The 22,200-nt window shown below is 49.2% G+C and overlaps 9 protein-coding genes across 13 annotated transcripts; 4 read left to right on the top strand and 5 right to left on the bottom strand.

Moving 5' to 3' along the window:
- The first annotated feature begins 1,529 nt into the window (after positions 1–1,529).
- Positions 1,530–5,209, top strand: FOIG_03681 (uncharacterized protein). 2 transcript variants are annotated; one of them, XM_031201679.1, is made up of 5 exons: positions 1,530–2,612; positions 2,972–3,214; positions 3,310–3,469; positions 3,556–4,055; positions 4,109–5,209. In XM_031201679.1, exons 2-5 carry the CDS (start codon positions 3,055–3,057, stop codon positions 4,921–4,923), a joined length of 1,635 nt encoding a protein of 544 aa, XP_031069203.1. In that variant the 5' UTR covers positions 1,530–2,612; positions 2,972–3,054; the 3' UTR covers positions 4,924–5,209. The 2 variants fall into 2 exon arrangements, with proteins under 2 accessions (XP_031069203.1, XP_031069204.1); XM_031201680.1 differs by lacking the exon at positions 1,530–2,612 and having other exon boundaries at positions 2,628–3,214.
- Positions 5,210–5,493: 284 nt separating this feature from the next.
- On the top strand, positions 5,494–8,534 carry FOIG_03680 (uncharacterized protein). The gene has a single exon (XM_031201678.1). It carries the CDS (start codon positions 5,675–5,677, stop codon positions 8,279–8,281), a length of 2,607 nt encoding a protein of 868 aa, XP_031069202.1. The 5' UTR covers positions 5,494–5,674; the 3' UTR covers positions 8,282–8,534.
- Positions 8,420–9,684, bottom strand: FOIG_03679 (uncharacterized protein). The gene is made up of 2 exons (XM_031201677.1): positions 9,341–9,684; positions 8,420–9,293 (listed from the first exon to the last, which is right to left on the bottom strand). The coding sequence occupies exons 1-2, from the start codon at positions 9,616–9,618 to the stop codon at positions 8,678–8,680; spliced, it is 894 nt and encodes a 297-aa protein (XP_031069201.1). The 5' UTR covers positions 9,619–9,684; the 3' UTR covers positions 8,420–8,677.
- Positions 9,685–9,774: 90 nt separating this feature from the next.
- Positions 9,775–12,815, top strand: FOIG_03677 (uncharacterized protein). Of its 2 annotated transcripts, XM_031201675.1 has the most exons (3): positions 9,775–9,963; positions 10,014–11,866; positions 11,925–12,815. In XM_031201675.1, exons 1-2 carry the CDS (start codon positions 9,948–9,950, stop codon positions 10,529–10,531), a joined length of 534 nt encoding a protein of 177 aa, XP_031069199.1. In that variant the 5' UTR covers positions 9,775–9,947; the 3' UTR covers positions 10,532–11,866; positions 11,925–12,815. The 2 variants fall into 2 exon arrangements, with proteins under 2 accessions (XP_031069199.1, XP_031069198.1); XM_031201674.1 differs by having other exon boundaries at positions 10,014–12,815.
- FOIG_03678 (uncharacterized protein) lies at positions 10,789–12,469 on the bottom strand (the record flags this gene model as incomplete). Its single annotated transcript, XM_031201676.1, has 2 exons — positions 10,789–11,808; positions 11,855–12,469. 2 exons carry the CDS (start codon positions 12,467–12,469, stop codon positions 10,789–10,791), a joined length of 1,635 nt encoding a protein of 544 aa, XP_031069200.1.
- Positions 12,816–15,516: 2,701 nt separating the features above from the next.
- Positions 15,517–16,068, bottom strand: FOIG_03676 (uncharacterized protein; the record flags this gene model as incomplete). Its single annotated transcript, XM_031201673.1, has 1 exon — positions 15,517–16,068. The coding sequence occupies one exon, from the start codon at positions 16,066–16,068 to the stop codon at positions 15,517–15,519; it is 552 nt and encodes a 183-aa protein (XP_031069197.1).
- Positions 16,069–16,727: 659 nt separating this feature from the next.
- On the bottom strand, positions 16,728–17,174 carry FOIG_03675 (uncharacterized protein; the record flags this gene model as incomplete). The annotated part of the gene is made up of 1 exon (XM_031201672.1): positions 16,728–17,174. The coding sequence occupies one exon, from the start codon at positions 17,172–17,174 to the stop codon at positions 16,728–16,730; it is 447 nt and encodes a 148-aa protein (XP_031069196.1).
- A 378-nt stretch (positions 17,175–17,552) lies between these two features.
- FOIG_03673 (T-complex protein 1 subunit gamma) lies at positions 17,553–21,963 on the top strand. Of its 3 annotated transcripts, XM_031201668.1 has the most exons (6): positions 17,553–17,827; positions 17,955–18,021; positions 18,078–18,286; positions 18,348–18,938; positions 18,993–19,630; positions 19,696–21,963. In XM_031201668.1, exons 1-6 carry the CDS (start codon positions 17,803–17,805, stop codon positions 19,780–19,782), a joined length of 1,617 nt encoding a protein of 538 aa, XP_031069192.1. In that variant the 5' UTR covers positions 17,553–17,802; the 3' UTR covers positions 19,783–21,963. The 3 variants fall into 3 exon arrangements, with proteins under 3 accessions (XP_031069192.1, XP_031069194.1, XP_031069193.1); XM_031201670.1 differs by having other exon boundaries at positions 18,078–18,938; XM_031201669.1 differs by having other exon boundaries at positions 17,955–18,286.
- Positions 20,207–20,845, bottom strand: FOIG_03674 (uncharacterized protein; the record flags this gene model as incomplete). The annotated part of the gene is made up of 1 exon (XM_031201671.1): positions 20,207–20,845. The coding sequence occupies one exon, from the start codon at positions 20,843–20,845 to the stop codon at positions 20,207–20,209; it is 639 nt and encodes a 212-aa protein (XP_031069195.1).
- Positions 21,964–22,200: the final 237 nt, after the last annotated feature.

Raw genomic sequence — 22,200 nt, 5'->3', positions numbered from 1 at the left:
TCAAGTATCCAATTCACGCTTGTATACGTAATTGCAATGTCGATTCAATAATGCCTCGTGCTGGCACTCAATGTCAAGGGAGATTGGACAAGTAAATCATACTGTAACAGATCTGCGATGAAGCGTGGAGCAACTGGAGGGAACCAAAACTAACTGACTGGTATGAACATTGAACGACCAAAGCGTAGTGATCGAAATCTCCCAAAAATTCAACCAACAAACAGAGCCAAGGAAGCCAAGATTCTTAAGTTGAAAGATATTAATTATGTCGGTCTTTATTTACGATATCTACAGGGTCACCACTTTTATTAGCTAACTTCAGAGTCCAGACTGAGGTCATCCCGCCGTTAAACGACCAGCGCCACTCTCGATTATGATAGGGGCTTGGGTGGCAGTGAGGAACAGACAGCCTATGATTGGCTGATACCGGAAGTGAAACCCGTTTCAGGCATCTTGGCCCCTCAGATATTCCAACCCCTGGATATAAATCCTTATGCAAAGCGAATAAATGTTTGGGAATTTACAACGTTGAAACTCTTGTGGAAACATATCAACGAAACAGACAAATGACGATGAACACCCAGGACCTGAAGATCATGGCCATCAATCAACTCTCATTCAGAGAGGGTTCGTTCGTTACCATTTAGAAAACCCCTTGTCTCTCCCTTTGTCTTTGAGGCTTGGACCCTTGCCTCGCTCACAACACTAGCAAACCAGCCATCCGCAAACTTGACGACACACAATCTGAGACAATTTACCAGAAGCAGTCCAACGGCGTCATAGCCACACAGATCATGAGAGAGTAATTAGCGACCGATCTAACCGTGAATGACCAGCATGTCCTAGTCTTCTCTTTAGTGTGTAATAGAATGCCGTACGAAGGAGATTTGGCCATTCGATGTTATGCAATCATTTAAGCAATTGTGCACGTGGTGGAGCCCGCGCGACTCTGCAAGGCGCAAGAATCCAATCAATGTTTGGCTGAACAGTGAAGATCTGTAGATTCCAATCTGGAGAGTTGCTCATCCGTTGTGATTGACAGGAGAAATGATGGAAGCCCAGACCTTCTGGCGCCGTTCGCAATGTGACCCGATGCTGTGTACAGGCTCTGATTCGGCAACTCTTCTGCCGAGACGTCCCCTGGGCTTGCTGCTAACTGGCATTATCCAGGGACAGCCTTGGAGATCTCCATGTATTCATTCCGACCACCAGCTGCTGGGTGCCTTGTACCTGCATTTATCGCGTGCCGTGCATCAATGGAGAGGTATTTACGACATGCTATTGCCCCTACCAGCGCTTACAACCTTCAAGATCGGCCAATGACCCCAGAGTATTCTTCTTAGTTCGGTACCACGACACAAGACCACTCTAATACCCCTGTGCGTTATAGGTTGACCCTTGGAACCGATGCAATTTTGACTGCGACACAACCAAACTATCCCCTCCCCTCTCAGAAGAGAAATGCTCCGTTGAGTGCCAAGATGAATTGAATTGCCCCCGGGCTAGAACCAAACACCCCATGCTCTTTGCTTTGCCTGTCAATGCCATGTTCTAGCGGCGTGTGCTCCCACTTCGCGGACGATCGTCCTCTCCATTCTCCATTCTCCATCTTTCCAGCTGGGCATTTCCCTTTTGTTATCCCATTCCTTTTCGATTGCTTTTATTCTCGGGTTTTATCCATTCACTCTTTTGAAGTTCGGGCTGGCTCGCTTCACACTCATTCAACTCTCTTTTCCGTCTCTTTGACGTTCGTATCTACACTCTCTTCTGGTTTCGACCATACCCACGTTCCTTGCGATTCTGCCCGTTCAATCTCATTCGTTTATCATTCAAAATACCGATTATCTGGTTCCTGTATTGTGAAGAGGATCGGCAGCTCGAGATCTTAAAAGGTGAAGCGTTTTGCGAAAGAAACGCGACTCGCAAGACTTGGGAGAATCACGCTTGTATCACAACCATTCCTTTGCAATAACTTTGCCTGGATCTTCCGAACCTTGTGAAAACCGTTGATCGTCAAGTCGTTACAGAAAACGGCAGGCTGATATAGGCTCCAACGGTTCCCTAAAGTTTATCAACGAGGCTTGTCAACCGCTCATTTCGAAAACGACTTTCATCTGAACAGTCGACATCATTACTCTCCACTACCGAGACTCTTCTGGTTCAGTTTAATTGAATATCTGCCAAAAACTTCCCGAAGCGTCTGTCAACCACTCTACGCTGAGACACGTCCACCGATTGTGCGGGAGTTGGCGTCCGTAAACCGGAAGCGGCACCATTGGACAAAGCATTCTTTGTCCTTGATTCAATCCAGCACCATCAAAGGATCCGGTGGCTCAATCCGGAAGTGTGGCAGTGACCTCGACGTTGGGATCTGAACCACGCGTTGGAATTCAGGGTCTCGGATTCTCAGCGGGGCTGGCCAGACTATTCGCAAGAGTGTGCGACCGTCAAGAGCAATAAAGGCATCCCCAGCCATTACAGCTTTTGGTTTCAATATTTCCTCTTTGATCCCTTCTTTCGTTTCTTTTTGAATCAATATTGTTCGGAAAGGGAGTTTCGAGGATTACAGAAACTCATCATCGATTTGACTGAAACTCCACAGTACGTTGACGGTGAGTACACTTCCACTTCCACTTATGCCTTGACTTTACCATGATCGGAACTCGACTACAACGACTCAAAAAAAGCACCTGTCTTTTTAAAATACACAAAGAACATAACATTATTCATTTCTCCTTGGGGAAACGGTCTTTCAAAAATGCCTCTTTCCCATTTCGCGCATTGAGCCGTACCTGCGGCGGCTATCCGCTGCCAGCTGGCTTCCGTCTGAGTCCCTCCTTCCGTTTGATGCTCGACAGCAATGCTCTTTCCCTCCTTTGTTAAATCTGGAAGATTGCTTGCACTTTCCGTTAAACATGCACTTTTCTTCTTCTTCTTCATCATCATCACAATTCTAACACCTCTCATGCAGATCGCCTCGTTGCATCGTCCACTCCTTCAAATATCGCCTCTCGAAGGCTGAACTTCTAGCCTGAATAGGCCAATACCATCAAGATGCTCAAATCACTCATCGCTCTTTCTGCTGGCCTAGTAGGTGGCGCCCATGCTTTCTGGCGCATGGAGTGCCCTGGTCGTGTGGGACTTGCCCGTATTGATCCCATCGTCGATCCTGGCACAGTTTCTAAGCATGCCCATTCAATTCATGGGTCTTCCAGTAAGTCGTGAACAATGAGACCTTTCTGTGATGCTATTCGTGCCATTATACAGCAAGCAGTAGGGCGCCTAAAGTGCTTCGCTAATACCGCACAGACTTCGCCGAAACCGTCACCACCGAACAACTCCTAGATGCCGATTGTACATCGTGTCGAGTAACACAAGACAAGTCTTCTTACTGGCATCCTGCTATGTATTTCCAAGATGGCGATTCTGGAGAGTTTGAGCTTGTTCCTCAAGTGGGTGGTATGCTTGCGTAAGTACTTCTTTAAGGATCCTGGAAAGCAATACCCATGATCTTGAATGATCAAACACCACAAACTGGAAGCTAATGCTCTATAGTTACTACCTCCTTTTTGGAGATAACGTGACTGCTTTCCCTCCTGACTTCAGAATGCTCTCTGGTTCAAATGACCGAAGAAGCTACACCATCGGTGATCCAAGCAAGCCAGACCCGGAGAAGTCTATGTGGCAAGCTCTCGGTCAGACCACGCAAAGCGATCTAGCTCAACGGGCACTCGGATTCAACTGTCTGAACTACCAAAAAGCCCCCGAGGGTACCCTCTATCGTCACTACATGCCTGACAAGGCTTATCTCGATGCGAACTGTGCCGATGGCATCCGTCTAGAAATCATGTTCCCATCATGCTGGAAGGGCGGTGATGCTGTTGACAGCCAGAATCACAAGGACCACGTCGCGTTCCCCGATCTCGTTATGACAGGTACTTGCCCCGAGGAGTATCCTGTCCGGCTACCTAGTCTCATGTATGAGGTCATCTGGAACACGGCCGCTTTCTCCGATCGTAACGGTCGCTTTGTCTTTGCCAACGGAGACACTACCGGTATGTTTAAGCTCATGTCTCAAAACAGTGTACTTTTTGACCTTTTCCATTAGGCTACGGTTTACATGCAGATTTCATTATGGGCTGGGAGGAAGAGTTCCTTCAGGATGCCATCAATACCTGCACCAGCGAAACAGGAAGAATTGAGGACTGCCCTCTCTTCGACGTTGTTAGCGAACAGAAGGCCACCTCATGCGAGATGAAGCTTCCCAAAGCTTTGGCTAACGAGGATGTGAAGGGTCCTATGAAAGAGCTGCCTGGTGGCGATGGAGTTCCCTATGGAGATGGCTCCGACGTCGAGCAGCCAGACCCAACCGATGGTGCTCATGCACCCACATTGACCTACTCACCTGGCGACCGACCAGAGAACTCTGCCTCGCCTCTTCCTGGTCAAGTTTTCAAGGTGTCGTCAGCCTATGGGGCTCCGGCTCCTGGCCCAAGCTCTAAGACCACTACTAAAGATGTTCCATCATCCGTTGAACAGAAGCCATCTCTGTCCACAGACGAAGTCCTCATCCCCACAATTGACGCTGGGAATGTGGGCGCAGCTGCACTCAAGGAGTCTACGATTGCTGAGCCTCTCCCTGCTTCGGCACCTACAACCACTCCAGCGCCTGAGCTGCAGCCTGTGACAGACACAAAGAGTTACTTCAGCACACAGTTTGTAACAAACGGTAACCTCGTGAGCAAGATCCTCTGGGATGAGGAAGTGGTCTATGTGACCGATCTCCAAGAGGAAGTTGTGGTTGTTACTGTTACATCAACTGCTGTTGTCACACCCTCAGCAGCACCAGCAGCAGCGCCACCCAGGAGGAGACGTCGTGGAGCTCACCTGCATGGGCATGGACATGGACATCGATATTTCTAACATTTAAAAATGAGATTAAAAAGGAAAACAAAAAAGGACAAAAACATCTGCTTCTATTGTCTGGCTGGTTCCAGGTGTTCGTATGTTATGCATGATTGGAAGAGGAGCATTTGGCTTGGAGGTTTTTTTTCTTCATAGGAGGACAATGGCAGCCCACGAGTTTGGGAACATGTAAACTTAGAGAGAAACAACCTGCTACAAATACAGGAATGATGAATGATCACAACTCGTACAGCCAATTTCGAGGAGTAATCTCCCTGGTGATTACGTATTCCCGATATTCCCAGCTGAAAAACTGTGTGATAACCCATATGTTTTCCTTGTTTCGAAGCAGACTGTAACTCTACGGTTTACCATCTATACATCATGATTATATGCCGGTCGAAATGACGACTTAATTGAAGGTTTCTTGAATTTTCCGAAGCCAAGGCGGTGCAGCTATCTTAGAGTGTCGTGAAGCCGGTGTCGTGGTTTGCTGAGGCTGGAATGGGTAACACCTAGCAACACATTCCTCATGATATTGAACTGAGACCCTGGAAATAACCTCAGCAAAAACGTCGACACGCAATTCAAGAATTAAGATGAAAGCGGGCTTTTTCCCTTTGAAGGGTTTCTCCTTCATTTGGTTTCCGTCATCTCACGTTGTCTGTCCTTTTCAAGCCTCGTGTACTGAACTTATTGATTCTCGATACTCATGAAGCACTGCTGCTGGCTAAGGATTTCTCACGATTCAGCTACGGCAGTGTAAATAATGATGGATCTCTCGAATATTTCACGCAGAGCCATTCATGGAGCCGGTGGACTTGGTCTCGGATGGATCCTCACATTTTCCATTGGTGGTGCAATCCTTCTCTTTGCGGCGATCGGCTTTCTTCTTACTTGGCGCGTCAAGTCTCGAGATAAAGAGGACGCGACTACTGTATATCAAGTGTCGGAGAATGTCGAGGACCATAGACGATCGATCTTTACAAAGCGGCTGGTCAAGCGCAAATACGCCATGTCAAGATCAGTTAGTCGACTCTCACTCTCGCTGCCACCGGTATTACCACCACTTCCGACATATAACAGCTTTACCTTCTTCGGTGGAAACGGAAAACGAGGACGATCGAGTAGCTGGGTTGAAGAGGATAGATTCCATGGTCCAAGAGTTAGCAGGAGTCGTCGCGATAGTCTCTTTAGTCGCGATGGATGGCTGGGAAGAGCACCAACAATCCCAACTCTCATGACGGATGATGACCTAGAAAAGGCACAGGGTAGTCAGGAGCTTGAGCAAGGGATCAAAGTTCAAAAGCGACAAAGTGCCGAGACTCTCAAGCCAAGCAAAACTGCACCTGAACTACCTATGCCAGAAGATGAGGCTCAGACGAGTCCCGTGCGAGCTCCCTCAAGAGCTCGTGTACGAGCTTCTGTAACAGATACAGATCTTCGAGATATCCTTCGAAGTACAGAACAGCGACTCCGAGACGGAACGAGTCGTTCGCCAAGCAAGAACTCACGCAGCTCACCAACAAAACGTTCACCACAGAAGATCTCATCAGTGAGAAGCACACCACGCAAGAACTCTCCTACAAAAACGCCACATAGTCACAAGACCATATCATCTGAGGACTCAACCAACACAACTGGAACAGTTCGCATTTCGAGGATCCCGCCGAGCCCTACCAAGAGAGCTACTATCCATGTGGTACCTACAGATGCGCAGAGTCGACAGGTTTCTACTAGCTCGATTGGAAGTGCTGCAAACAGCTTGATTGCCGAGGCGACGCAAGAGCTCGTATTGCCAGGAGGACTGTCAAGCCCAAGTCGAATGAGAGGGCGTCAATGGGACGCCCCGGAAGACCCAAGCCCCGAGAAGCAAAACCCTCAGAAGAAGACTTCACATAAGCAGTCTGCAAAAGAAGATAGCCCCGATAGACGGGCCTCACAAGACAGCCAGGCATCAAGTTCACTTTCGACACTGTACAGCGCCAATGACCCCGAAGAAAAGGACCAGCCAGATCCATTTGTCGAGCGGAAGACACCTGGATTTATGAGCTCAGAAAGCAGAGGATCTTTGTTTGGAAACCGAGCATCACACAAAAGGGGAAGGAATTTGAGCATATCGATCCCAGGCGGACAATCCATCTTCAACACAACAGGACAACTTCGGCCTTCGTTTGTAAGCACACAAGCTGTTGGAGGCCCTCCTATCTCCTCATACTTGCAACCGCCACCAGAGCGATTCCAGCGCAACGATACGTATTCACGCGATCAAGATGGTATTGCTCTTGCGTTCCCTGTCAGCAATTCATACACCAGCATCCTGACACCATCTGTGACGACTACCGAGGGAGATAGCACACTTTCACTTGGAAACAGGATGAGCGAGAGCCCCAAACCTGAAGTGCCGGAGCGTGTGAGGCCACTGTTGCAAGAGAACAGACATAGCGTGGCGACAGTACCGAGCCCCTCGACAATGACTTCTTCGCCTTTTGATGAGCAGGATATGTTATCGTTGTTAATGGGCACCGCACCCAAGAGAGCACTCCCTGAGCCACCAAAACATATCGCCCAAGTCGACCAGATCGTCATGCCAAAGCCAGTATCGCCAATGCCGAGACGAGAGTTCTCACAGCATCTGCGACAAATGTCCTCAACAGCGAATACCATATATCATGATGAGCCACCGGTGGACTCCCCAAGCGCGATTTCTACAGGATCACCCCTTCGTCGTTCCATCTCACGCTCGAAGAAGGATATGCCGAATCTTGCACCGCCGACTGTACCAAGCATGGGATCCCTCGGAAATTCGATCATGGAGCTCAGGAGGATGAACAGCATGGTTAGTTCTTACAGCGGTAACTCATTAGGATCTTCTGTCAACGAACCTGATTCGCCGACACTGCCGATGTTGAACTTGACCAGTAGCTTCTCACGAAGAACTATAAATCCAGTCACGCCTAGAGCTAGCATGTCTGGTCGCCAAAACTATCTCAATCTCGGAAGTCCTAACAAGAACTCGTCGGGATCAGTTGTGCCACCTATGCCAACTCGTCCACTACCACAAAGCCGCAGCAATCGTTCAAATTTAGGAGTTGAAATACGCGAGGATGATATTGATGAGGGGAAAGAGAATCAAGAACCATCGTCGACATCAAGTGGGCTCAGAGAGACACGAAGGAGCGCGAATATGGGACGCGATACTCGCGACTTGAGCCGGGCACCGAGCAAGACCAAACTTGGAACTGTGAGTGAGCTCATCGCTGAAAGCAAACGCGATAGTAAGCGCAAGAGCGTGGATTCGATTGGATTATACGACGCGGATGGATTTTTGAAGAGTTCGCCTGTGGATGCGAAGGGACGATGTCTACGCATGTAAATGGAAGGTTTTAACTTTCCTTCATCATTTTCTTTTAGGTTTCTTTTGTTTGTCGAGGACTCATCATCTCATGTAACATCAGCAGGCTAATTTATGCACTTTCTACTGGGGATTGGATTTACCGGGAGCTTTTGGACTCGTAAGTTTTATTGGATTGATCTGTAGGTAGCTTAGGCAGAAGCTCGTTGGATATATACCATTCGGACGTAATCTTAATAGAAGATCGTATTTATACTGGCTGCACTGTGAAAAAAAAAAAAAAAAAAAAAAAAAAAAAAAAAAAAAAAAAGGTTCTTTTCTTGAGTTGCTATATCAAACTGAAACTCGTAATGCATCGATTAATTTTGTCTTTTATACCATAACGCCCTGCCATGTTCTCTCGTGAGGTATCATCTATTACTCCACTCGTGGTCGCTTGTTCTCGGGATCATCAGCGGCTGCGGTTTCGACCGCATCAGCGCCCTCGGCTTCATCGCGATCTCGCACTCTTCCTGCGCCTTCTCCCAGTTCTTCCTCTTGGCCCTCAGCGCCGGGCCCGATCCAATTGCCATCCTCGTCGAAATACTCGTTCACGTTATCCGCCGTGATCCAGCCGCCGCTACCAGGCATAGGAGGCGGTAGACCGCCATTACTAGCACCACGCAGAACGCCTGTGAACCCCTCAATGGCCTGGTGCTCCTCGCTGCCCTCGAAGACAATACGGTCGTACTCGTCCTCGTCCTCTTCGCCATCATTGGGGTCAGGGTGAAGGTCGGAGCAGTTGGCCATGGCGTCGTACAGTTGCTTAGCGGCGCTGGGCTCAGAATCTGATTTGGGTGGGATGATGGTGAGATCTATTGTGCTGAAATCGTCGTCTTCGGCACCACCGTCTGAGAATTCAAGCTGCATCCATACGGCTTGGGTGCGCGGCGCATCTGTTTCGGGACCTAGCTGTTTGATCGCGTGGATGGATATCGAGGGATAAGGAATTGAGACACCTGCCTCAACCTTGGGACTGAAGATAGTCAAGGCCCTTTGCGATGTTAGTTTGAGTTATACCATTTGAAACATTAGACATACTCTGAGTTCACAAAGACATCCACTGCCTGCTCCACAAGCTCCTCGACATCACCATTTATGCTGTCGCCTTCAGGAGCACTAGGCTTCTCGTTTGAGTCGGCAGGAAATAGAGCTAGGCTACCGCATTCCGTCTTGGGAATCCATGCCTTTGCGCCTTCGAGATGGTAGTGAAGGACAGGCTTTCCACTGACGAAGCTTTCGGGTGTTGTTGACTGGTACTCGGCCAGAGGCGTGTAGTCTTCGGCCTTTGGCGGTGTGCGGATTGTCGTTGGCAACATGATTGGGTGTTTGGCGTGAACTGGTTTGTTTGAAGTGGAGGGGTTCACCAGGCAGCTGAAGAAAATGTACATCGCGAAGGTGGGAGAGCTTTATGGTAGGTTGAGCCTTATCGATAAGCTTATCGCACTGTGATGACTGACCAGACGGGCGCGTCGCTTGACCTCAACCTCAAATTGACTTACATATCCAACCTTACACGATTCCAAATTCCCTTGTCTCTATACACAGGACCTATCATTAAATATTACGGGAGAAAGATATCTGCAAGATCATATAAAAGCGCTTGAGCCGATATCCTAATACAGCAAGATTGCGTATAATTGCCAATATGCATGACAACAAGCGTAGGCTTCACTCATGCACGATGCACGATATAAAGCTAATTCAACCACAGGATCCCATCCCCTTCTGGAACAAGTCCCTTTGACAGTCTCTCCATTTGTGTCACTTCCAACAGCGACAACACTCTCGTATAACTACAAGACTATGCCCTCAAACATCCCACCCTCGTCCCTGGGCATCGAGGCAGCATCAGATAACCCCGCAGGCCAAACCAAGCCTAAATACGTGGTATCCAACTCTGGTCATGCGGCACATCCAGAAGACATCATCGCCTCATGCCGCGCACTTCAAGCTTACGTGACCAAGATGCAAGAGGATGCAGAGCGTGAACTCCGAGAATTTGATGAGAAGATCAAGGCGCGTGAACTCGCGGAGAAGAGGAGAGTTGCGCCGGGTTGGCTCGATAGTGAGATGCACATGTTGGAGCCTGAGAGGAGTACACCGGTGCAGCAACAAGGTGCTGGAAACGTACCAGAGCATCAAAACACTCAGAGCGGAACCAATACGAATGCGACAGAGGACCAAGGTGCAGAATTGGACCGAGTATTTGGCGGGATGGCTCTGAAATAAGCCATTTGAGTTGGCATTTTACGAATCACGACCAACGGCGCAAGAGATAGTTCTATAAAGCCTTGCTCTTGATAGTTTTACGCAACGGCTGCTTCTTCACCATAAGACCGTGGACTCTATCAGGTTGATGCTCCACAGCTGTGAGCTCTATATCTAGCTTTTGTCTATTTCTTAATGGTGGGCACAGAACTGTACTATACATCTGATACATTTGACACTCTTCAGTTTTCCCTGACCACAAGGGCATGAATATTCTTTTAGTGTCGCTTGGAGGAAACAGCCAAGATCTTGTTAGCAGCGTGTGCAGCAGCAACCATAATGGAAGCCTGGGTATTTCCAGTTGGAACCTCAGGATGCATGCTACCATCGACAACAAACAGGTTCTTGGTTCCCCAAACTCGGGTGTCAGGCCCAACGACGCTCTTGCCATCGTTCTTGGCTCCCATATTAGCCGACCCGAGGTGATGGTTGCCACTGTACGAAACCTCGAGAATAGTGTCGGCGGTGACATTGCTAGGCACACTCAGAACGCTACCAGGCTTACGCGCGTAGCTAAGAAGTTCGGCGACAAAGGTCTTGAGAGCATCGCGGTCACCCTCGGTATTGAGGAATGGCTTTTGAGTGATGTTGGTGTTGCCCCCAGGAGTAATCTCGAGGGTTCCGTGGGATGTAAGACCGTGGGTGAGATAGACCTTGGCTGAGATGGTGTTATTCTCAGGGGCATTGACTGTGCCTTGCACATAGCGGGTCACGCCATCATTGCCTTCGACGCTCTTCCAGAAGTTAAGACGCTGAGCTGACTGCGAGAGAAGGCCACTTCCTTCAGCAAACAACTCAACAGTCTCATCGTTAGGCTCAGTGAATGCCTCCCTGGGAAGGGCTTGAAGCTTATTCTTGGTCTGGAAATCCACGACAACAATGGGATGGTCCTTCAGGCGCTGGCCAACGGGAAGGTCGATCCACTGGGAGGCAGGAGGGAGCTTCACGTTCGTAGAGCCGGACTGGACAATGCGGATTTGCTTCTTTGGTCCAATGCCTGAGTTGAAGAGGATTCGAGGTGTCGAGTGGGTGCCGGATGAGAGGACCACGGAACCACCCTTGCTCAGCCTAATGATCTCACGAGAACCGTCGTCATGCTCCACTTCGATGCCGGTAATGATAGGGCCCTTGCGAACAGCACGGATGACCTTGGCGTGAAGCTGCAAGCTGAAGTTGTCGAGGGCCTGTGCAGCGGGTAGAATATCACGCACGGGACCACCTCGAAGTCCATTGCTGATCTAAGTGATGTTAGAGTCTTCTAGCAAGTATAGAGATCGGACTTACCAGCCAAGGAGGGTGCGTAAAGATCTTATCCTTCGCCTCGACGTTCTCAAGAGCATTGACCTCATCCCAGCCATTGCTCTCAAGGAACTTTGACATAACCTCAAAGGCACCATCATCATAGCGCTTTCCATCGGCCGAGGGAAGAATGCTCCCGGGCATACGTTCAAAAACGCTCTTGGCAGCATCGGACACTCCATCCTCCCATTGCCATCCCCTAGGCCAGCCCTGAAAGTCGGCAGCTCGGGGCTTGACAAACATGAGAGCGTTCAACATGGTAGATCCACCGAGCAAGCAACCTGCTGAGGCAGCAATGTCTGTGCACCACTGAATGGTCGGTGAGATATCGGTGTAGTAGGCCATGCCTGGAACATCGTATGCGGTGACGGTTTTGTTCCACTTCATCAAGTCATCACGGTTACCCGTGGAATAGAATGAAGGACCACCACGCTCAACAAGAAGAACCTTGTGGCCAGCATTGGCAAGTCTCTCGGCAACAACCAGACCCGACGCTCCGGCACCGGCTACGATGTAGTCGTAGGTGGTTTTCCGGGTAGTAGTGTTACCAGCAGAAGCAAAGCCCAGCAGAGCCGAGCCGATAATAGTGGCGAACTTCATTTTCAGAACCGGCAAAGACAAAGAGGAAATGGCCTGAAAAGCAAGTCTTGAAGACTCGCCAATGCCCTTTTTATATCCATCGTGGGCAGAGGATCTTGTAAGAGATTAGATGAGATTGATAAACTCCCCACATATGGTTGCTGGATCTAGCATAAGTGCCGGCGCTGAGTGGATTGTTGGTGGGTAAGGGTAACATTAAGCTTGTTCTTGAAAGTTATCAGATGGGGATCGACAGGCATCAAGACGTTTAGTTCAGCACTGTTGTCATGGCATGGCTGGGTTTTAAATACCTCATCTGAATGGAATCTGAGAGTGGTGCTCTTGGTTTTACTCTTTTATGTGAAGATAAGGCACTGAATTTGTGCCACGTCATGCCCACGTATTACCTTGAGTCTGTTCAAGTTCCTCCAACCGTATAACTAGAGAAGCCCTCGGAGTTAAACAAATTAACCAAGGTCAATATACATGAATTTCTATTCAAGTACGTGGCAATAAACTACGTCAGCTTGACCTTTGTGGAGCCTGTCCATTGTCGTCCGTTTATCCCGAAACCCTGGTTCTTGACGCTTTATATCATTTTCATCAGTCAAGATCTTGGCTAAAAGTTCTTCCATCAATGGAAACAACCAAGCCGGATGACGGCAGTCATGCAAGGGAAGCTTTGTAGAATAAGATGAGGCGATGTTCCTGCATGTTTATGCCTGATAAAACAAATGAATAGCACTTGTACCGATGCCCTGCTTTCAGAGAATAATCTTCCGAAGCAAGCTAAATTGCAGAGTGTATAGCATTTGTAACCGCTCTTTACATGTCAAGATCTTCTGAAGATCCATGAGATTCTCATCAGTTCAGAGGGGAGAAAGGAACTTTACTCCGATCACGGTGAGCTTTCTGCCAAGACGAGTCCAAATTGGCCTGCTTGGCGACTTGCATTGACGGTGCAGACATATATTTTGCTGTCAAGTGGCCGCTGCTCTATTCAAGAACTGATGAGGATACCTTTGGTTAAATGCTCTAGCAAAGAATCGCCTGAAAGAGATTTACTGTCACGATGTATGGGCCAGCTCGTGTTTTTCAGAGCCTGAACCTAAGATATTGGCTAAACAATGACTCATTACTACCGTCACTATTTCAGTTCAGAAGATATCTTATAAATGAGTGCTCTATTGCCTAAGGTGTATTGCGAAGCAAATAGCCATTATATTGTTTCTACAACCTAATAATTTGGGACATTGTGTCAGCTCCAGTGCTAAGGTAGATTGGTATGTTCACTTAGCAACTTTTGACCGTGAATAACAATTAAAATCCATAGTGGGGTATCGGTCCTCTTTAAGGTCAACGTGAATCCTTGGGCTTTTTGGTCAAACAAATCTTGTGTAACCACATTTTGCGGATAGTGGCATTTCCTCATCGACTCCATGCTTAGCAAAGTAAGAAACGCCGTTTGACCACAACATCAATATTTACGCTTTTAGAGCAGAGCAATGATTTTGCAGTTGTCTTGTTCAAACATATGAGAGGATTGTAGGTAGTTATGACTTGCGTCACAACAGAGGCAACTCTGAAGCATTTGTATAGTGCTTCAGTGGGTTAACCGAGGAGGTCAACAATCGCAAGACAACTTTACAGGACACAGATGGCCGATTAGATACTTAAAACATTGTGGTGGTGTTCTTTAAAAACAAGAGGTAGCGGCGAATTTCTGCAGGTTCACGAACTCTATCATAACCACGCTCTTATAGGTAACGGAGTTGTTCGTCACTGTAATGAATGCCTTCATTCACCCGGGGCAGTGATAGGAAATGAATGATTCAGCGCATCTTCAAGGTGCCTTCCATCTCGAAAGGCAACCTCGCTCCACACTCCTCCATCCATTGTCACTTATTCAGCCGATCTTTTCATCCCATTGTTCTTCATCTTCGCACATTCGTGATACCTTCATCCCCATACCGCATGTGTTATAGTGGAGACAAGTGTGCGCGGCAACTCTATTGTTCTAAACAACTTTCCAACACTCCATTTGCCTCCGCTGCTACAAATATGGTGAGCTTGCTAAATACCACGGGCAAGCATTTGCTTAGCCCACGGCCTGAACCCGAAAACACCAAGAGGTGTCGGGCTATATATGTTGTTGAGTCGCCGGGAGGAACGATGAGAGAAACAGACCCTGCAGCATTCCACCGGCCAAGGTTCTCGAACATGTCCGCTACGCAGCGCAAGTCAAATGAGGCCAAAGTTCCTAAGATCGTGGAACCTGACCCGGGACCAACTACTGGATCCTTCGCTGCTAGTTATCCGCTTCGTCCTGCCGCCAGCCGTCAGAGAACGTACTCGCAACAACAAGAAGAGGAACGAGACGAGGACCAGGCCACTCTTTATCGATACACAAACCATGATCTCTCCCAGCAACATCTTAGCACTCTGTCTGTTCGCGAGAAGCTCCGAAAGGGCATCGCCATGGGTTTTGCCAATAACCTAGCACGCACGAATGCCACGCAAGAGGTGCTTCAACAAGGCCCACAGGGAAACCCGGGACTACAACCCATGGATACCATGACGATCAGTGGAATGATGATGAAAATGGATGTGTATCATCATATGATGCCTGAACTCTCTCGTCTTCACTCCAAAGGAGTCAACAATCGCAAGGGGGTGGAGATGGTCAACCATGAGCTGATCAACAACGCGGCTGGAGCCACTGGCCGAGCCGAATTTCTTAAGAAGAGGTCTCAGCATATCAGGGCCCGTGAGGTTCCGGTGTGAGTGTCCATCATCATCATATATCCGTCTTGGTAGTTCATACTTACAATTTTTCCTAGACGAGTAGCTAGTGAGCGTCTCCATGTCATTACTGGATCTGCCAACAACAATCGTTATGCTCCCTTCCCGATACTTGATCTTCCTTCAGAGTGCCTCATGCGTGTTGAGCCCTTTCCCAACAAAAACGACTCGTCTCTCATTGTTCCTCTAAATTCAGAAGGATTGATGGCGTGGCTTGAATGGGCATGCCGCCGCTTCGGGTACTGGAAACTTGAACTTGACTCACTTCATTTCAAGCATGACATGGTGAGGAACAAGATGCTGAAACGGAGTGTGAGCCTGGGTACACACAGTCCAGTATCGGCTGAGATCGCAGACAGTTTGGATGCCCTCAAGCTAGATGCCCGAAAAGGCAGCATCACTCTATATGAGGCAAACGTGTGAGTTAACTTCAGGGGTGAATATGAGCACAATACTGACTGCCAATTTGAAGCACGTGCGGAAGCCCTCTGCAGCAACAGAGATGGACATGGTTCAAAATTGTCAAGCCGCTTCTTGATATCAAAGGCCCTGTGCCAGAGAAGTATCACACGACCGATGCCATCATGGCGTTTGCCATTCCTACGTCTAAGATCAAGAAGATCAAGGAAGAATGGGACCCGCCCTTGGCCGTTCCTCAAGCCAAAAGCCAAGGGTCGTCCCAGCAGGACGCCTTTGCACATCTTGGGGACTTCGGGCGACTCGATTTGGAATCTTACACCCAAGAAGCGACACGCCAACTGACGCTCGAATGGAGATACAGCGAGAAGGGTATTCCAACGTTTGCAGTAACGCCCCATCCATGGTTCATGAAGAAGTTCCCTCCAGACTTTCTCTGGATAGAGGATGCTCCCAGCTACTCTGCCGACGAATCCTGGTGGGATCGCCTTGGTGAGAAAGCCATCAGCGATCGGGATCACTGGCACTATGTTCAAGCACTCATGTCAGGTGACATTTGTCTCGTTGAGGCCAAGTCCAAGAAAGGAGGTAAATGGACTAAAGTCGCACCTCAAGTATCGAAGGGCAATGCTGGGCGAACATCGATGTCCAATCCGGGTGTCGGGAACCATCGATCTAAGACAGCTTGGGCAGCATCTGGATTGCGTAATGAGGTTCAGCGAGATTGAGCATGATCGACCGGCAGAGATTGATATCAAGTCGGACATAGGGATCATCGGCATTTGCCTGCTACAGGCGCTGAGGTGAGACGGACATGGATGTCACCGCCACAATACGTATTGGGATTAGATTGGAGTGAAGGCGGCATTTGACCAGACTTAGACACTGAATGAAGGGAAACAGAATGCCCTATAGAGACTGAGGCTTAGTCTTGGTAACTGGTGTGAAGATGTTAGCATATAAATAGGTTTGACAGAGAATTAGATGGCTTACACAGGTAATACAGACCTGGCATGTTCTTTCATAGTCAGCCAGCGCAACCCAGCATTTCGCACTACTTCTATTTCTTCCCTTTAGGTGTATCATCCTTCTTGTCTCCAGACATACCAGCTCTCGCAAAGGCGTCACTGGCCACGGAAGTGATCAATCTGAATCTTTTGGATCCTAAATGGGCACCCCCATACCAGCGTGTGACCACGACCATAGAATCCCAAAGATCCATGGACTGCATCAGCTGCAGGAGTCGGGATCCGGCTCCCGTCTCGCCATCGTCATTGAATTGTTGATGGCCAATACCCTCACCTCTAATGCGCCACGCCGTGATATTGTGCGTTGCGTTGCGTATACGTTTGTCCGATTCAAGAAGAGACTCAACGTAGGAATTGGCCTGTGATGGAGATGTTACAGGGGCAACGTGTGCTATGAACTCTGTGATGCGCTTTGAGGCTGTCCAAGTTGGGGGCTGTGATTTAGGCAGAATGGATTGGACTGCTCTCTTCGCAGCCATCATGTACTGCAATTGGATGGCAATGAACCAGAATAGAGTCAACTCAGACAAGAAGGAGGTTAATTTTGTGTTTCAATGTCTTGGACTGCTTTATGCCTTGTCTTGGAGTAGCTTAGTACGTAGTAGACACCTCGAAACAGCCACAATAATAATGGGAAAGTTTTGTATCATGGACAATTGACTTCTCCAACTGCAAGCTCGATTGATGGAGGGGAGCTCCAAAGCTCAGCGGCTCTTGGCTTATGATTGGTCGCCTTCGTTTTCCAGGGGATTCTCTGACAGGTCATGAGCTGGTCAAAATTGCAATTAGTTACCACAGGTATCCGTAGACAGGGAGCTACTAAGCAAACGCAAGGCGGGGCGGGTTAATATCAAAGCCGAGAAAGCGCAAGCAGGATGGGAGCCTCCAGGTCCCCGCCAAAAATCCTCCATATCCACATCCACCACTGAACTTTTCTGTATGTGCGCGCTCGCCCCTCAACAACTGTTCTTTTAGCCTTTTGCCCCTCCGACACCGACAACCCGGCACCTTTCATTTCTTCGAACCACGCCTGATCGAATCTTCTGCCGTCACTTGAAAGAGAATTATACCGTTGAGCCGAAGAAACACTAAAAAACCTCGCCCATCATGCAGGCTCCGGTGGTGGTTATGAGTGAGTCTATACCTCTACAAAATATACAACCCCCACACTAGAGGGCGAACCCCTGGGCCCTGAGCCTGAGAGGGGAGCTTTCGGTATCTCTTTCAATTCGGAATCGAGGCTGACCGAGATTCTACAGACACCAACAGTGGTGAGAGGCAGACTGGCCGAAAAGCCCAGCTGTCCAATATTGCTGCTGCCAAAACGTATGCCATTGTCCCTAACCTCGAGTCGCGTGCCCGACCCTAACCACCGATCCTAGTGTTGCCGACATTATTCGATCATGCCTCGGCCCCAAGGCCATGCTAAAGATGCTGCTCGACCCCATGGGCGGCATCGTTCTCACAAATGACGGACATGCTATCCTTCGAGAAATCGAGGTCTCCCACCCTGCCGCGAAGAGCATGATTGAGCTCAGCCGGACACAAGACGAGGAAGTTGGAGATGGAACCACAACCGTTATTATCTTGGGTAAGAGAGCATGGCTATACTGCAATGCTAGCTGAGCATATCACTGACATCATCTGAACAGCTGGTGAGATTCTCGCCCAAGCTCTTCCCCAGCTCGACCGTAACATCCACCCTGTCGTCATCATTTCCGCCTTTAAGCGAGCCCTTAAAGACGCCCTTGAGATCATCGAGGAGATCTCTCTGCCGATCGATGTCAACGACGACAAGGCCATGTACCAGCTCATCTCTTCTTCGATTGGCACCAAATTCGTTTCTCGATGGATGGATCAGATGTGCGACCTCGCCCTTAAGGCTGTCCGCACTGTGACATGGGAGGCTGGTAACGGCAAGACTGAAGTCGACATCAAGCGATATGCCAGAGTGGAGAAGGTACCCGGCGGTGAGATCGAGGACAGCAGAGTTCTTGACGGTCTTATGCTCAACAAGGACATCACACATCCCAAGATGCGCCGGCGCATTGAGAACCCCCGAATCGTTCTCCTCGACTGCCCCCTTGAGTACAAGAAGGGCGAGTCTCAAACCAACATCGAGATTACCAAGGAGGATGACTGGAATCGAATTCTGCAGATTGAGGAGGAGCAGGTCAAGGCTTTGTGCGAGGCGATTGTCGCCGTCAAGCCTGATCTTGTCATTACGGAGAAGGGAGTGTCTGGTGCGTTCTGAATTCATGACTCCTGAGGAGCATGGCTTACTAATTCTGTCATAGATCTTGCCCAGCACTACTTCATGAAGGCCAACATCACAGCTCTCCGCCGAGTTCGAAAGACCGATAACAACAGAATAGCCCGCGCTACCGGTGCCACCATCGTCAACAGAGTAGAGGATCTCCAGGACTCCGATGTCGGTACCCGATGTGGCTTGTTCGAGATTGAGAAGATCGGAGACGAGTACTTCACATTCCTTACCAAGTGCCAAGACCCTAAGGCCTGCACAGTCCTTCTCCGAGGTCCCTCCAAGGATGTCCTCAACGAGATCGAGCGAAACCTCCAGGATGCCATGGGTGTCGCACGAAATGTTATGTTCTCTCCTCGGTTATCGCCTGGCGGTGGTGCTACAGAGATGGCCGTATCCGTGAGGTTGGGTCAACTCGCCAAGAGTATTGAGGGTGTCCAGCAGTGGCCCTACAAGGCTGTAGCAGATGCTCTTGAGGTTATTCCTCGAACTCTCGTCCAGAACGCTGGCAAGAGCCCTGTCCGTGTGTTGACAGATCTCCGAGCCAAGCAGGCCGAGGGTAAGAGCACCTGGGGTGTCAACGGTGACACAGGTGCCATCGCAGATATGAAAGAGTACGGAGTGTGGGAGCCTCAGGCTATCAAGCTCCAGAGTATCAAGACCGCCATTGAGGTAAGCATTTCACGACATTCCCTGTCATTTACAACTACAGAAGAGGATACTGACGATCTGAACAGGCTGCTTGCCTTTTGCTCCGAGTTGATGACATTTGCAGTGCTAAGAAGGCTGCGCAGATTGGTGGCGGCGGGGGTGGTGAAGAATAAAGAGAAAGCGCATGTTTGTAGATGACAATTCTGATGTGTCTGTGTGTGAGTGAGCGATAGTAGGATAGGCAGGCGTGTAATTCGGACTGCTTATACGAATGTCTGTTTGGATGGACTGGTCATACCCCTCTGTACTAGCCGAAAGAGCAAAATAGACAAACAAGGAAAATATGAACACAATGGGCGCCGGAGCGAGCATGATATAGCTCCGGTGACTCTTCTCAAAAGGAAAGAAATGGGTATCATATAAAATTACCTGGTCGATGAATACTGTTGCGTCTACTTACGATGCCCTTGCGAGCCATCCTCCTCCTGTAATCTAGGTCTAAAGTCTGCTTCCGATAAAGCGTCCTTCTCGCCCCTGACATTTCGGTGCAACTGGGCACGACTTCTTGGGCTGCTGGCCTTTTGTATTCCTTTTTGTTTAGTCGTCTTCGTCGTGAATGACTAGTCCTGCAGGTTGCATCGATGGCGTTGATTCTGTATCATCCTTACCATGCTCGGTCTTGGTCTTAGAATCAACATCAGCAGTGTCCTTCTCAGCATCGTTCTCCGCGAGTGAGGAGTCATCTTTGGACTGTGTCGCGTTGGGCGTTTTGTCAGTGGTGGCAGGGCCCTTGCCCTTCTTAGACTTGCGGGCCTTCATCTTCTCCCTCTTTTCGCGATTCTTGCGCGTGCGTTCTTCGTCTTTGCGATCGCGTTCAGTCTTGTCCTTGTTAAACTCCTCGATGTCCTTTTCGCGGCGAAGATCCTCATCCATACTGCGCAGACGCTCATACTCGCGCCGACGGCTCGCCTTATACACATGAAACTCGCCTGAACCGGCACCTGCACTAGATCCTTGAACGTTGGTGACAATTTCCGGAGGGGCGGAACGCAAGGCAGAACTGCCGGAGCCGGAGGTAGAGGACTCGGGGATACGGATGATTTGGTCGGGCTTTGAGAAGAGGGCCTCTACCGAGGCGGCTTGCGCTGAGACGGGCGTAAGAGCGCGCTTCTTGGTAGGGCGATGGGATCGGGGATCGGCCGACGTTGGTACCGATTCAGGACCAGGAGCAGACATTTTGGAGAAAAGAGGTAAAAAGAATGAGTCAAAGAAATGTTGGTTATCCGATGCCTGATCTCAGGTAAGATGAAAATGGGCTGAGGCACGCGTGAGAATGAGATGTCGACGGGCGCGGTAGATAGCCTGAATAGGCAGAGGATCGTCGGGTGAATTGAAGTCCGTTGAATGATTGATTGATTGAGACAAGAAACCATCTGAAAGGGAGCGGTCAGATGGTTGGCACGTGAAGAGAGCAATGGCCGGCAGATGCTAGATGGTTGTGTCGGTTGTGTTGATGGGTAGGATAAATCGAAGTGGATGTTAGCCAGGATCTGATGAGAGTGGCGTTGATTTGGGTACAAGGTTACCAAGAATTAGCCTAAGCAACCGCTGGGGGAAAAAAGTTGATCGCACCGGAATGGGTGTGTCTGAGGGTCGCCTGATAAGCGCGCGGCAGTTGAATTGACATCTCAGGCACAAAAAAGTTCCAAGCCGCGTCAGCAAGCCACAAAGAGACTCTGCGTGATGAACATGTGATTGATTGCAATCAGGAAAGGCAACTATTGTCGCTGCAGAATGCATAAGTACTGCAGGCGGGAGCAGAAGGGGAAAATGCAAGACAAAAGCTACTGTTCAGAGTTAGTAGCAGATCGTCTCTGAATGACTTTATCCAGAGACGATGTTGCAATCGGCGGCTGGGCGCTTCCCGTTGCAGATCACATCACCTCACCATGCTCCGCTGTAGCCGTCATTCTTCAGGTGATGAGATTGAATCCAGATGGTCCAAGACAAGCAAGGGGCCGTCTAGATCCGATAGATGGTAATTAGCCGGCGCAACATAAATAAACACCACGAGATTAATATGATCATGACCACGGGAGGGCCGAAAGAAAACAAGAAAATGGAAAAGGAACAAAACGAAATGCATGCATGGGAGAGACATGAACATGAACTTTGGGTGCCGTCGTGACTCAAACTGTCTGCTACAGCGGCCGGGATTACTCAATCTGGCTCTGCAGATCTCCAGGATTGGCTAACCAACACCAGATTGCCAGATTCTCAGTATCTTTGACAAGGGAGAGCAGAAAAGGACCAAGTCAGTTCCAAGGGGACGGGAATGGTAAATCATATGATTTGATATCAGCGGATATTGTCCGCCGCCATGCGATGTCCGTCCGCGGGCGGAACAACTCAAGGTCACAAACACGTCAAACACCGAATCGTATCAGTCTTCGGACTTGTATCGCCAGATTGTCCCAGCACGCTTTTCGCTTTAATCATGATTAGGTAGCAAGAACCGTTTGCGGGCCCCTCCTCCAGATCGTGCCATGGGGAGGGGAGCTGCCCCTTGGTGCCTTTGCTTCATTCGTAAT

This window comes from Fusarium odoratissimum (assembly GCF_000260195.1).
Source record: "Fusarium odoratissimum NRRL 54006 unplaced genomic scaffold supercont1.4, whole genome shotgun sequence".
NCBI lineage: Eukaryota > Fungi > Ascomycota > Sordariomycetes > Hypocreales > Nectriaceae > Fusarium > Fusarium odoratissimum.
The sequence above is the reverse complement of the archived record's forward strand: the minus strand, read 5'-3'. Positions and strand labels throughout refer to the sequence as shown.